General features: G+C 34.8%; 1 protein-coding gene across 1 annotated transcript; it reads left to right on the forward strand.

Moving 5' to 3' along the window:
* Positions 1-10,933: 10,933 nt before the first annotated feature.
* Positions 10,934-15,222, forward strand: LOC128674366 (zinc finger protein 512B-like). Its single transcript, XM_053752861.1, has 4 exons — positions 10,934-11,087; positions 13,095-13,367; positions 13,782-13,931; positions 14,101-15,222. Exons 1-4 carry the CDS (start codon positions 11,076-11,078, stop codon positions 14,359-14,361), a joined length of 696 nt encoding a protein of 231 aa, XP_053608836.1. The 5' UTR covers positions 10,934-11,075; the 3' UTR covers positions 14,362-15,222.
* Positions 15,223-16,044: the final 822 nt, after the last annotated feature.

The following is a 16,044-nucleotide window of genomic DNA, read 5'->3' on the forward strand; positions in this document are numbered from 1 at the left end:
CCCAGCTTCTTGTCGAATCAAAATAGCCATACCTAAACAAATAGTTTTGACCAATACATGGTCATAATAACCGTCGTATCGGAGACCAGCGTTCTCTCTGCTCACACCTCAGCTCACATATCATAGCTATTCAGTAAGGGTGCTCTATGGCATGTCCATGAGACTCAACAGTAGTTCCATAGTCGCTGACACCAGAGTGGACATCAGCACTGCTTACTACTGGTTGGGCTACAGGAGATGCGACTGCGGGCTCAGAAGCGACTATAGGTTGGGAAATTACTGGAGAAACTGGAACAGGTACTGGATGCGGTATCCTAACTTGTACAGGAGCAGGGTAAGATACGTGATACGGCTGTGGAACAGGTATTCCCACGCCTTGCGTAATAGTTACTGGTACAGGATGAGCTACTGGATAGGGAAAGGGTCTGTCGATTGGTACGGCGATGGGTCGTGGGATGAAATGTGCTACAGGATGAGGCACTGGCACGTATACTGGCCGAGGCTGGTCCACTGGAACTCCTACATGGACTGGGTATGGAACAGGTCTGTGGACAGCAAATGGAAAAGGTTGTGGAACAGGTACGGCCACCCTGTTGTGCAGTTCTGAGTACGTGTGGTGGATCGGTACGTGTGATGAGACGGCACTCCTTCCTTCTCGTTTAAGTTGTTCACTTTGGCCATATTTTACACAGAAGTATAACATAACCTGTAAATGAAAAAAAGTTTTTAACTGTTTATATTATGGGAGGAAGATGATGTAACAAAAGGTGCCTTTGTATAACTTTACTATAGTTTTTACAAATATCAGATTTAGAATTTAGAACAAACGTTTCGACTATCACAAAATAAATCAAAAGAGATAATTGTCCACAATAATTTTCCACTATGATCGACGTCCAAACTAATAATATCAGCAAATACATTAACTAATGATGCTGTCTGTTTGCTTAAGTTCTTGTTACTACTAACTACTTACATAACGCAACCAGCCCATTTTAAATTGATTCTTTACTAGACCGTACTAGATGAAGCTGCGAAAGAAAGTGGTTGGTTAAAGGAAAGCAAGGTATTTATAACGCCATATGTCGTCGGTACATATACGAGCAAAACCATGTGCGGAACCGGGGTCTGTTTACTCAAAAGAAAGCTGACTTAAATCTGTATAGAGTTGATAATATCAATGAATTGATAAATAGTAATGAGAGTCTATAAACGAATAACAGCAATTTGTAAAAAAAGAAGGTTTCTTTAATTTTTAATACAACTTCCATATATTACTATTTTTGAGATATATTTAATTTACAAAAATAACCCTGGAAATAATAAAACCCATTAAACAACAATAGGATCGCAGTCCGATCAGGCCGCGCGAGATGTGAGGGGTCAATTACACTTTCAGCAGGGAAACCTTCTCCCCAAAAGCATTATCTTTCTCATCTACGCAACGACAAGGACCCAGAAACATGTGAAAGCAGATGAAAATTAAAGTTGACATATTCCTACATATTCTCGATAAAGTTTGTATTAGTTTTCTTTCTTCCCTCTCCTTCCAATTCACAAGTCCGATCCAATATATATTCTCTATCTTAAGATTCTTTTTTTACAACTTTATTTATTTAAACACTTTATTGCAAGCTTGACAATGGGTAGACTTAATGCCATAAGCTTTACCTACTTATGTACTATTTCGTTTTTGCATGTTGTATTTATGTGATTATAAAAAGAAATAGGTTAGGGTGTCGTCAACTCTACGTAGTTACTTTCCCGGTCACACATAGCAGCCAGCACCACACTAGTAACATATTATGTCTAGATCTGGATCTGGTCTAGACCTACACGTAATAACCTATCAAACCGCCTACATTACGCAACTCTATTGAATTGTCTACTTTACGGTCTATGAAGGAAGTATTTCATCTAGACCAAGTGACCAGTTTACGTTATTGATTTTACCTTTTTGAAATAAAACATCGTATCCTAAATTTTTATTTTTACAAAACACACATATTGATTTAGTTTAAAGTAAATTCGAGAGAAGTTGTTTATTGTATTACTAACTCAACGATACTAAATTGTATAACTTAAACTTATAGGTGCATATTTAGATAAATGTCCTAAACCTCTAAATCTAGAAAAGATCATTTTTCATCTTAAGCTGACCGAGGATCGAGCCCGGACTATATATAAGAAGAATCTCCAGTTAGTATTCCTTTCCCTTGATTGACTTTTACTTTCCGCGCGAGAGGAAAAGATATACACATTCTATATTTTTATTTCTTTCGAGAGCAACAAAATCTGATATAGTTAGCATCTCTAAAATCTGATCATAGTTACCACTGCCAATCCACGGCAAGATTAACAAAACTTCAAGTAGGTATATTTACCGCGTGTGATTTGAGAAAGTATATGTTTTGTAAACACGTTTTATGAATGTACCTATATCTTGTGTTTATCTTATTTTATTGCATTCGCAAACTACTTTACCAGGGCTATTGTCGTAATGATCTACAATTATGTTATAAAGTCGGACGGAGTGTGTATGTACTATTAATAGAGATTAAAATACATGAAAAAAATTATCATCAGCCTAATATTTATGACCATCTTCAATCGCCATTGAGCCTGCAGTTGATGTCAACTTAAAATTATTTTTACTACTTTTTCCAAAGGGAAGGTGGAAAGATGCGGCGACAGTATTTTTACACTGATGTCGATTTACAAAATCCACTATTTACGCTGTAAACTATTCAGAGTCGCGAAGTTCCATTGGAGCGTAGCGTATTTAGTAAATAAAGAAGATATCGTCATTGGAGAAATGGCTGCGGTGAAGGTTGTTGCGCCGCTTCTTCTCACCTGCTTCTTGGAAATTGGCAATAGACCAATTCATCAAAGAATAATATACAGTACACTTAAACATTTTTTGACGTCAATAAATGTGGTATAACATCCTAAATTAAATGAAGAATTTCGAATTTTAATTTGATTACAAAAATAATCTATTCTGGTTTTTTGACAAATTAAAAATCGTTACGTTTACGTACTCAATGCTGATTGGCTAGTAAAGAATGTCGTCCTGCCGCTAGCTAATAAGGGCAAACTATTTCCCTATTACCTTTTTTACATCGCTTGATGTTATAAGAATCCGCATTCAATTCTGTACACACCTTTATCGGCTTTCTGTTATAAACATTTTAAAATATTTTCCAATAAGATGGTAGCGATGCAGTTGTTAATATTTTGTATATTATAAGAGTATAATTAGAGTTTTGTTATGATTCTGAGACTGATATACACGAGCGGTAACTTTTTATACTGGAAGGATCTTTTTGTTTTATTTGAAATTTTAGTGTGTTTGACCTCAACCTTGCCTGTTGGGAAGCAGAGCAAGCTCAAAATAATGACTCAGCTCAAAATAATGCCTCTTCGCTCTTGCGTTGAAGATCTCCAAATTATGCTATCCAATCTACTAAGTTGGTTATTTAATAGAAAATAGAAATTTACTTATGTGAAACAAAAACACATTTATTTTTCTCCCAACTAATATGCTGAAAGGGCTTTTTTTTTTTTAAATCGAAAATAGAATTTCCACTCGAAACAACCGAAGCGACGATGTATTTTTTTACAAGCTTAGTCTTATTGCGGTCAGTATTAATAAAACGTACTCGTAATACCACGCCATCTTTAATTTATTTCCCTAGTGATCTACAATTCAGGAACGGTACCAATCGTTGACAGTTTCGGTCTTTTTATGTTCCCGTTTCTCTAGAAATGGTTTTCCGTGCTTGTACGATAAATCGTCGTGTATGTGTAAACTCCGTTACGAAAACTACGTACTTAGATCGTTTTAAGGCAGGTACTGTAATGCAATCTCTGATCTCCGTATATTCCCGGTTCGTGGGCCACATTTCCACAATATACATATTTTAAAACCACAGCCTAATCTTCAAAATTTTAAGGTTTATTTAATAAGTTGACCTCGGGCGTTCAGGTGACAAAACCCTGAATACAATCAATACAATCGAGACATTTTTTAACACTGATTCTAAAGTCATGAAAAATAAATCACGGGCAATCTATGACCAGAAAAGTTTTGTTATTTTCAGCATTCAATGTTTTTTTTTTTTAATGCTTAATCTTTAAAATTACACTACGTCACTATTTCCTTAAATATGTATACGTATACAGCAATCCAAATAGTCCGACAGGTCAAACAGATACTTATATGTTAAACGACAGGCATTAAACGCGCACGCATATACCTTTTTTATTTCCCAGATGTTTCGGACCTTGATACAAAGGTCCGTGGTCACTGGGCGACAACAAACAACAGATGTAATCACCTAAGTAATCTATGTACCTAACTTGATTTCAAGAAAGATGGTTCTATTTTCCGCATATATGCCACTCGGCCATAGTGTCGCAAACCGCGCCAGTGAACCAGAAACGTGATGACACTGATCTTTGTTTCTCCACTACGTACAGTATGCATAACACGCGCCATTTCTCCTGCAATTGGAAGACTTAAGCGGCGCGCGCGCAACACCCACGGCAAAAAAGGAGTTATTGTGATTTGATTAACTATTGAAACATCCAATGTTAAGTAACTTTGTTAAGTAACCGTATTTTTTTTTGTTTAAACTTGAAGGGTTATGGATGAAAATAAAAAGTAGCCACAGGATGAACCGAGATTTATTTATGTTTTAATAGCGCACACAATACACAGCGTAATGACCGAAGCTAGAAGAGCGAGATATATCTATGACATAGACAACTGTCAAATTGTAGGTGCGTTTAATTACTTCAACAAAACTCGATCAAAGATCGTTGCATTTTTTTGTTTTAAAACGTTTTTAGGAAACAAGTCATAATTATTATAATGATCATGATGATTAATTCAAAAATATTAAAAATATTCTACTTTGATATACAGTATCACGTTTTTATCGCTTACGAGGTAGACAGAGCCAGAGGCTACGTTTAGCTACTCTGTAAGTTACATACTAATGTTCCTTTATTTTTTTAAATCTTTCAAGTATAAGAGTGTATTTAAAAAGAATATAACCTTAAAAAACAAAAGAAATGCTTATAATCTGCGCGTAATATGTAACGTAAAATGACAACATATTAAACGGTTTCTATGACCTAACGCTCCTAAAGTAGCTCCTAGTCGTAAAGTGATTCAGAAGCATATATGTAATAGCAATAGCACAAGTATGTTACGAGTCGATCTGATCAAATGTTGGATGTTGACACCTTAGCTTGACACCTGGCACGCCGCGACGCGTGCCTCACACTACACGCCAGGAATCCAGACTCTAATGCCTGCTACACACTATCGCCAAAATCAGAAAGATGCCGAACTCAGAATACACGAACATGCGTAGTGTCTATGAGAGCTTTTATCTACCGCAATGAAAAATCAGCAATGTCTGTCGAAACCGCCAACTTCGGCGATCTGGTCCGCGACAATGTACCACCGGCATAACATCATAAAATCAAACTAATCCATTATAATTTAAACTAATTTTCACGATGATAATAAAAATAGTTTATTATTTGTCAGTTTTACTAATTAAGTTTAAAATAATAAGAATGATAATTTTCCCTGTTTTTTTTCCTGACCGTTTTTTCTCTTGGAAAAATGGTGACTAGGTAAAATTTTAATTAGTACATCGTTCTAAAACTAATTCGTCAAATTCAAAAAGAAGAGGTTTTTAGTTAATTTTTTAATTTGTTTAGTTCATAAAGGAAACAATTGATAATTGTTGTTTTCTTGTTGATTTATGGTTAGGTATGTTAACTTTCTCATGCCATTTGTGATCTTTTAATTAGAAAATTTAACAAACTGCCAGTTAAATGTAATTCACGGATTCACCCTATCACCTAACTAAGCTGATGAAATACGAATTATTTTGCGCAATGTTACAGAATAGTCCAGTCCATAAAACAACCCTAATAGGGCGAGGTGACGGTACGGGATTATTATGTCATAATGCGGTGAAATAAGACCTGTCTGTACAGAGGACCACCAATTAATCAACACAACGTGACAAAATGAACTCTGTTTACAACGCAATAATGACTAATAACCCATCTAGTACATCCTACACTTCTTACGGTGTAAAGTTCTAATTCTTAAGGTGTAAAGTTTTAACTAAATTCTTACAAACAAGAAAAACTGATTGATTCTAGGAAAGTCTACCAACATTCCATTTTAAATTAGAGTTAGGGTGAGTTGCACCACTCAACTTTGACGTTGACTATAATATGCTCGACGCCGCCGACGACGTTTAGACAAATGGTACCTATATTTTGAGTTACTACCCCCATAGGAAACAGGCTTGATAAAAATAATGTAAGTATGTATTTTCTTAAATGCATAGATAATAGATATGTTTCTATAGTTTATTGATTTACCTAATATTTCAATGAAGTAAGTCTTGAAGTCCTTGATAAGTACTTCCAAAGTAGGTATGGAAAGTAGAGCGTCCATGCATTCTTCGTGTGTCAACGATACTGTTGCTGAATCACCAAAAATGTACCTTAATCCTTCCGATCAAAGTCTATTTTTAAATACCATCTCGATTATATTTATGTCTCTTGGATTTAAGTGTTATTTAATCTAGATCTAAGGGACTGTGGGAACGAATGTCCCTTTCAAAGGTATATTTATAGCTAAGGAATAGATACGTCAATAAGCAAGTGTATTCAGATTAGATGAATATTTTATTGACTACTGAATTAAAGGAAGTTACATTCATTAGTAGTAAATGGGATATTGTAAAACGACATATTATTCAGACGCTACTAAGTATTGGTAAACATTCTCTTTGTATGGCGGCAGACCAAGTAGGTCCTAGGTTCGATTCCCGACAGCCTGGCAATATTGCGAAATAAATAAAAGCAAATCTCTAGATTCGCTTTAAATATTACTTAACTAAGATATTATTTAAGTCATACTATGAACGACCGATAAAAGAGGTATAATTTTTTTAAATTAAGTATATAATTTTACTTTTATTTTTTTTCTTTTTAAAAGCATATGTTATATATGAATATGTATAATACTTTGATTGAAATTAAATGGAGAAATAGACATTTTTATTCGAATCAAACTATACCTAGTTGACTTTTCCGTTGTTAATCACTCGTGAGTATTTTTCATTACTAATATGTTTATTATACTATTATTGAGATAGGATAGTAGTCCACAAAGACATAGTTCGGGAGGCAGAGCTGCAAATGGACTTCGCAACCGCTTGCTATCTGCGATCGCCGACCTGCGATGTCTCGTGATGCAAGGGTTACACTAAGCACACGCTTAACTATAGTGCATACCATGATTTTTTTCTTGTACAGTCAACAGCACATCAACCTACCCAAATTCATTGCAAACTCGCCGTTATTACCGCGCCCCATAAAGGTTCATGTAGGGTAACTTGATGTGCTGTTGACTCTACTTGTGGTGCAGTGGTTGTATGGTGCAACAGAGCGGGTACTTAATGAAATTTATAGGAAAATACGTATTTATTTAATTAAATTTATAGGAAAATATGTTTTTTTGTTCTCTTATAAACACTGCATGGAAATCGAAAATGTATGTTCTTTATTTATCTTTTTTTTAAAAGTAATTGTATTGTATATACTAAGAATATTGTAAAATAATACAAACGTAAGTTAATTTAATCATCTACTTTTGTTCACGATGATCGCTTACTTCTAGGGAACTGTATTAGTACGCACATGGGTTGTGCGAGCGGGGTGTACAGGGCCACTCCGAATCTCGCTCACGTTACTCACAGGTTCCATTGCACAAACTTGACCAGTTGTCTTTTAACTTAGAGTAACTATTACTATAGAGCATTCTCATTGCTTCTTGGTTAATTGATACCGCCTTTACCCGCTCTTGTGTATCTGCGCTTGCATGAATATAACCCAATAAAAAATGTGTGTCTTTTAAGCATAGGGTGCTGCGTCCTAAATTCATTTTGTAATATAACTAAGCACACAACATTTATTTATTAACGCATATTTACTTAAATAGTATTCACTTGTGAAATAAATAATCTATTCGAAATATCCTCAAAAACAAAAATACTAAGTTTAATTGTATCCGAGCAAAATCATTAACTACGGACTACGGTGGCGGTACTAAATCCGAATATTTATTTTATTCGCACTGCTTTTTTTTTAATTATCTTAATCAAACAATTGGCTATTTCATTTATTTAGTATTTTTTTAATATACTTACTCAACTTTCGTTCGTATATTTTCTCAGAAAATTGCGCGCGCTCTAGCATAAAAAGCCACACAAACTCTTTGTCTCTAATTCTATGGTATAGCGACGAAATCCTTATATTGAGTAATGTTACGACCAAATGGTTCAACTCGCTATAAATGTATTATCACAGTTATAAATCTCAACCCATTATAATGTCATATTTACATATTATGAGTCTACGTACTATATTATAAAGTTTATTGATAGATTATTAAATCTCTACAATCTATCTATTCCGTCTAACGACTTTTTATGACTCAAAGCCGAAACACCTCTTCCACTAACTAAATTGAAGAAGTACAGGATGATATGAACGCCAACGGTCTGACAATCAGGGTTAAAGCGATTGAATACGCCGCCGATACGGCTGATCTTGTATAGTAAAATAAAAAGGTAAAAGAACACCGCTCTATAGCGGAGGAAAAACCGGGAGCATTCCCGGTTTTTGTTCAAACGAGCTAGAGGCCTCCAGCTAAATACATAAAACACAAACATTCAGCTATTTTTGCCAATATAAATGTTATCTGCAACATATTACATTCGAATATTATAACGATATTATCACGCGTGCAGCACTTTGATATTGACAATGAAATCTTCAATAGCACACACGAGTCGTGTACACACAGCCCGATAGAATTGTGCTGCGCTTTATCAAAGGTAGTGTAATCTGTGTCAACGGGTGATTTCATTCCATGCACAGATTAAAAAAAGATAAAAAATCTTATTTTACGCCATTTGCGCCATTTGCGCCATTTGCGTTTCGCACTTATATTCCCACGAATGGAACAGGTTTCAAAGATTTCCAATATTCAAAATAAGCCAATCGCTTACATAAACGTCCTATTTCCCCATTACCAGAACAGCCACTGCTAATTTATGTTACAATATTATGCAAGGTTAGTTAGGATTGTACTAGCCCATAATGAGAATAGTATATTGTTACACAAGGTTCGAAAACAATTAATTTCCATACGAGGTATTTCGAAAAATCGAGCAGGATTGATGACTTTCCAACGTGTCAAATACTTACTCATACAAGCTTTTATTTAACTTACAATGTAACTTTGTATGTCGGTTATATTTATTCGGTTAGAAAATTGCAACTCTGGGTGAGTTGCAATTTTCTAAGCTGAAATTTTACACACTAAACGCGTGTATAAAATTTCGTTTGGATGATAATGCATTATTGTGATAAGTATGACTTGGTGGTGCACACAGGAACAGCTCCAGTCGTGGGAACTCCTCAACGGTTTACTGCACAGAAATAATTTTTTCGACACACATTTCATGCAATAAGATCTCCCTGACAAAAATAAAAGCTTGTGTCAAAAATGACATTTTTGTAAAAAACTTATTTACAAAGGAAAGTAATAGTATCGTTTTTTAATAAAATATTTAGACCGATATTTTAAATTTCGGCATACCCAATAATCATTTATTGTTTTATACTGATACAACACTTTTTATGAGTGTTTTAACTCATAAAAAGTTCACTCTTCGGATCAAATATAAGAATACTAGGTACGTCCCGAATGAGAAATGACCATATTATTTTATACTTATCTATTTATTTACAGTTACATAAACAACCAGGGTAATATACAATACTGATATTATAATTATAACAACTACGTTATAGCTTTAAATTTACTTTCGTTTTAGTTCATAATGTTATGTTATAGATTACTAGATCTGCGCCTCGGGGCTTCGCTCCCGTGGGAATTCGGGAAAAAGGTACCCTATATATTATTCCAGGTTATATTTTACCTGTGTACCAAATTACATAACAATCCGTCTAGTAGATTTTGCGTGAAATAGTAATAAACATACACACGTACATCCTCACAAACTTTCGCATTTATAATACTAGTAGGATACATAGATCATATTCTTTGGAAATGAACAGAACGCGTCTCTTTCTTTATTTTACTGCTTGCTCTCTTGTATGTGTTTTCTTTGTACAATAAAGAGTTCACAAACAAACAGACACAGAAGCTGCTATGATGTGTCATGATGTTAGATTCAAATAAAAATTACATTTAAACCTACTAAAAGTTCAAACATAATTACAAACTTTTGGTTGATCATTAAAACACAAATAACTATAAATTATATATTATTTAACTGTTCAATTAGTCGATACTGGCATAGTTTACTAGGCCAAAGATATTGACAAGTAAAACAATAAATTTAATACAATAGGCATGGCCTTTTATCGTTACATTGATTTCGTGCTCTCACGTTCATGTTTCCTTGTACATATTGAAACATTGCACAAAATGTCAAAATACTTAGGTACATACTTTTAGTTATGTAAAAAATGTGGTTTATTTAGAAAATTCATGTGACAAAGATGTCCTATGTCCTCACACACATCACGATTATCGAGTTAAAAAACTTTGCTTTAAAATTTTAAAACGACGTTTAATAACTGCTCAGTGTAATGAAATACAAGCGTTTAAAATTGTTATACCTACCTATATATTTTTTTCATATTTCTGCATGTGAAATTGACACTACTCATTACAGAATTTTTAAGTTTAACGCGTTCATCTTTACGTAATATTATAAGGAGGTAAAATTGAGTCATATATAGGTCTCTGGTGTTAAATTCCCAAATCGCTCTAGATACCCACTGTCCCACTACTGTTGCGATAGAGCCTCCCGGAGAGGGGTGGCAATCGTTATATAAATCCTAACTAGCCCACTCAGTCACATATGCCTTGTGGTTGTTCAGAACTGTGTTACAGTTTGTTTGTAAACAGTGCAGTGTTGTGATTTGCAGCCAAAATGAAGGCATTTGTAAGTGATTTTGGAATATTTTTTTGTCGTATTAGCGCGTTTTTAATTAGCATTTTTGGCGGTATTATAATTGATTAGTACACAAAACATAGTTTACTTAAGTATATTATTATGTAAATAAAGTAATAGTGGCCTGTTAAATAATTAGGAATATGATTAACTAACTTTTGGACGCGGCTTCGCCCGCGTGCGCCCCGCAAAAGCGGAACTGACATGATTTTCATACAAACTTTCACCCTTCACCTTTCACCCATTATAGTTATTTGGGGGTTGATTTTTGAAAAAAAAAGTAGCTTATGCTTCACAGGGGTCTTTAACTACGTGCCGTGAAAGCGGAACAGAAAGACAGACAGACTTTGGCATTCATAATATTAGTATGGAATGACGACCTTCGTAGCCTAATGGTCATCATCCCGGAGTTCCCGGGATTGATCCGCGGTCAGGTCAAGACCGTATTGAATGTTATATAATATAGAGTCGTTGAGATACCTAGTAATCCCATTACACAAGCTTAGGGCTAACTCAATCTGTGTGATTTGTCCATGTATAAATATTTATTCTTTATATTTCACTATAGCGGCCCGTCCCGCCTTCGCTCGGATAAAAACATAATAAATTGTGCCTACATCTACTAAACCTTTCTCAGGAAACGTACAATCTATTGGAGAAAACCGTATGAAAATACTTGCAATTTTGAGTTTATCGAGAACAAATAGTCAGACGCGGCTGAGTTTGACTTTGTACTATGGTAATATATATAATAATATAATATATATGTATTAATGTAATTAAAACTTTCATTTCAAAACGACTATCTCTATCAGTATTCAGCTGCCATCAAAGACTAATCGAAATTATGAATGTATGGACTTATATCACTGCACTTGTCTGCATACATTATCAAAATACAATGGCTCCAACATCACAGGCTTTTACTTCTTACGTGTTGTGACTTCACCTTCTGGTTCATATGCAGAGGGTGACCGTCGAAGTGATCGTGACTTGAGTGGGAATTCACTTGTTTTCGTCAATTTGTTGTGCTTTTAATCTATGGTTTTGTTTTGGCAATCGATTTATCACGACTATGGAAGTTTAAGCAATGTTAATTTTGGTAATTTCAACGTGTTATTTTTCTTTAGTTACGATACTTAGCCGATAGAGCTGGACAGTGAAGTGCGTAATTGCGTACGTCAGTTAGATAACAATTAAACTTCGTAAGTTTAAATTTAAAAAATACTTGAAATAGTTAAATAAAAATTGGTACAACAGAATATATACCTAGTCTGGTATTATAAGGACCAACATTGATTAATTTAATTTCTTTCGGAATTTCTTCTTAGCACATTTGTACCTAAAATTTTAAATATTAAACTACTAATTGTTCGCCGCGAACTTAGACCTCGCGAACACAATAAATTTTACAAAATTGTGAATATTTAATTCGATAACGACTGACCCGATTTTGATACCTCAACCCGAACTTAAAAATTCTATTGACAGATTCTACGTATCTTTTATATTTCATAAAAATCAGACCAATGGTTCAAAAGTTATTGGTACAAACATACAAATAATTTGTTTTTGCCCCAAGTAGAATGATAGACCTCGCTCGCTTCGCTCGCTTGGTCAATAAATATTATGTAATTTGGAAATGACATCAAAATGGAAGGGTTTATTTCTAAACAACTTTGATCAAAGAATTCACATTTTAGCATTCTTGGAAAATCGTAAAAGAATGTCACTTTCATTGCTCATTTTTATTTATTGTCAATTATATTACTAAAAATGATGTTGTTTCATAAACGTATAGTCCGTGGAAAAAATACTTGTCAATGTTATTTACGAAATTTGCGTGAAATTGATCGATCCACGTACTAGGGTTGAAGAATCTTTCAGTAGAAAATACTATCATTCCATCAATTTTTGCCTTCTTTTTTATTGCAACGTGATTTCTGTGTGTCTATCGTTCCACCCTACACATATAAAACGGTTACCAAATTTTTTCAGCTCCTCACCCTCTTCCTGACGGCATCAGTTCTAGCCGAACCGAGCAAAGTCATAGAAAAACGCAGTGGCATAGGGCACTACGCAAGCGCACCCCTCATCGGGAATGGATTGGGCCTGGGTCACGGGTACGGGCTCGGGTACAGCGGCCTGGCATTGGGCCACGGCGCAGTGGTCGGCGCTGACGTCCACACGACAGTTACGAAGCATGTTGGTGTGCCCGTACCCGCCCCTTACCCGGTCGCTGTTGACAGGCCCGTGCCGTACCCTGTAAAGGTAAAAACCTTTTCTAAATATTATTTTTTGTAATATTCACGTGGAAAACTACCAAACAATGTTTGAAACTATAGTGTTTTATAATGACAAAATATTCAAAAGTAACTTACAGTGGAGATGCCCACCACACACAGTTGTGGTCATGTTATCATGGAGTCGTATGTGAGTTGTCACCATGTATTTAACAAGTATTTCGTATAACGAGTACCTACTAATTCTATGGTTGTCACACACACGACAAACAGATGTCACAAGAGTTCGAAAACAGCTATTACATACTTGAAAACAAATTTTATAAATTTTAGCGCCACGCTAGTGGATCTAAATCAACGTTTTTCAAGATTGAACCTGAAATCAGACATCTTTAGACTGAATTTTTCTCCGAAAGCACAAAGCACCTTACGACCATTTCAGGTTGCAGTACCCGTAGCAGTGGACCGCCCATACCCAGTCCATGTACCCAGGCCGTACCCAGTGGCTGTAGAGAAGCCAGTAGCTGTGCCCGTAGACCGGCCCGTTCCGGTACCTGTACCGCATGCCGTTCCGGTCCCCGTTATTAAACAAGTAAGACTTTGCTATTCACAGTCAGTCTATCAAAAATCTGCTTTTCGACTAGAATTATAAAGTCCAGCAATCAAATTATGTTTCATCACAGATTTTTATTTTTTTAATTGAGACAATGGCATAAAATTCCATTAAATTATATTAGATAACTAAATCTTATTTCTTACAGGTCGGTGTACCCGTGCCACAGCCGTATCCCGTCGCTGTACCCAAACCCGTCGCTGTACCCGTACCCGCGCCAGTCGCCGTTCCCGTGGTGAAGTCAATAGTCGCTCCCGCATTACACGAGGGCATCTCCCTGGGCCACCTGAGCCACGGCTTGGGCCACCTGAGCCACGGCTTGGGCCACGGCTTCGGCCACGGCTTAGGCCACATCGGCCTCGCGCACGGGTACGGCCACGGCCTCTCCGGTCACGCCAAGTTATGGTAATTTCATTCGTAACATTGGCGTTTCGTAATAAATCACAAACGTTTACATAGGGATGGGTTGTTGGTGAACGTCCATTGTTTGTTATTAAACTAAAATATCAGATTCTAGTATTAAAAGGTACTATTTCAAAAAAAAATGTTATGAGTATGATCGTAGTCTTATCAACAAGTACTCTTAAAATCTTGCTGAGTACGAAATAATATAAAATTCATTTCAAAATATGAAAATTTACTTTTCAGCTGGTCTGAAACTTTATCATTTGTTGATTTAATACGAAACGTAGTTATGTTACAAAATGACATGTTTTTAATTTTCATAAGGGCTTTTTTACATAGTCAAACAACGAATGTATGAATATTTTATGTGATGTAGCTTTAGTTAGGCTTAGGATGGTGAGTCTTCTGCATTTTGGAAGTAAGTCATATTATTATGGTGGATTTATGGGATGATGTAGTTCGAGTATTATTTTTATGAGTCAGGAAATTCTGAGGCCATTGATATTTAATTAGGTTATATATTGTTCCAGTTTTTAACGTACCAATTTTATTTATGTTTGTAAAATGAAAAATCAAATTAAATTTCAATCAGTTTTGTTTCATATTTTTATATTTAATATACCAATTGAAATATATTTTATATTTTTTCTATGTTAATACGTTTGTGTATTATACTATTTTGAGTTTCACTTGATCTCTTTCAAATTACAAGAAGCGAGAGGTGTCAAGTTGTACCTGGGTATACTTTTGTATATAGATTTCTTGTTTAGTTTTAAGTGCATCGACAAATAAGAGTTTATTTCGACCGCAGTCGACTAAAAACTATTTAGCGACCGACTTTTTGTAATAAAATGTATGAAGAATATTTACAAGTTTTATTTAGAATTCATTTGAAATTACCTAACAAAATAGCATAATCATTCGACACATCGCTAACAAATCTTTGTAACCAATTTTTGTTTTCTATGGGTGGTGAATTAGACCACTGTGGCCTGACTATTAGTATTAGAAATATCCCATCGTCTTCATTAAAATGAAATCTTGATAGCGGAAATTCAAAATTTAAAAATATTCTGTAAATTCGACTTTACGAGTATTTCCATTTATCGTAATCAACATTCTTACAATAGGAAGTTGCCATCAAGTCTATTAGATATTTTTTTCCATGTCTCAAAAACGTAAAGCTATCTGGGACTTGTATGACGACGACAAGTTACAAATGTTGGAGCCAAATAGCGTTAAAAATATATAAACTAAAATTAAATTGGTCAATTAAAGTGACATTTGATTATCGTGTTTCATCAGCCATTTTATTTTATAGTATTTAGAGAACAAAATTTTAAGGACACTGTTTCAATGACTGGACGCGTTTCCATTATTATTCAATGCCATGATGCACCGGAAAGATCAATGACACGGTGTTTATGCAGTTTATGCAACAAATACCATAACAAGTGCATTTTGCGCGCACACTTTTCAAGCATTTTATTTTTATCATTTTTTAAATTTAAATTTTTGTCTGGAAACATTAGTTTTACTCTATTTTTTTATATAAAATATTTGGCGTGTTAACTTGTTCAAATACTAAAGTCTAAATATTACTAGGTTCAATATTCTAATATGAAGAGCCGATAAATTGTGTAAAAAGACATTTTCTCCGCAACGATCACTCATTGTCAAATAATAT

This window comes from Plodia interpunctella, chromosome 12, assembly GCF_027563975.2.
Source record: "Plodia interpunctella isolate USDA-ARS_2022_Savannah chromosome 12, ilPloInte3.2, whole genome shotgun sequence".
NCBI lineage: Eukaryota > Metazoa > Arthropoda > Insecta > Lepidoptera > Pyralidae > Plodia > Plodia interpunctella.

Excerpts from the sequence above, each read along its gene's own strand:
- LOC128674366 (XM_053752861.1), top strand. Across the intron at positions 13,368-13,781 it reads CCGTGCCGTACCCTGTAAAG|GTTGCAGTACCCGTAGCAGT; the intron begins GTAAAAACCTTT and ends CGACCATTTCAG. Across the intron at positions 13,932-14,100 it reads CGGTCCCCGTTATTAAACAA|GTCGGTGTACCCGTGCCACA; the intron begins GTAAGACTTTGC and ends TATTTCTTACAG.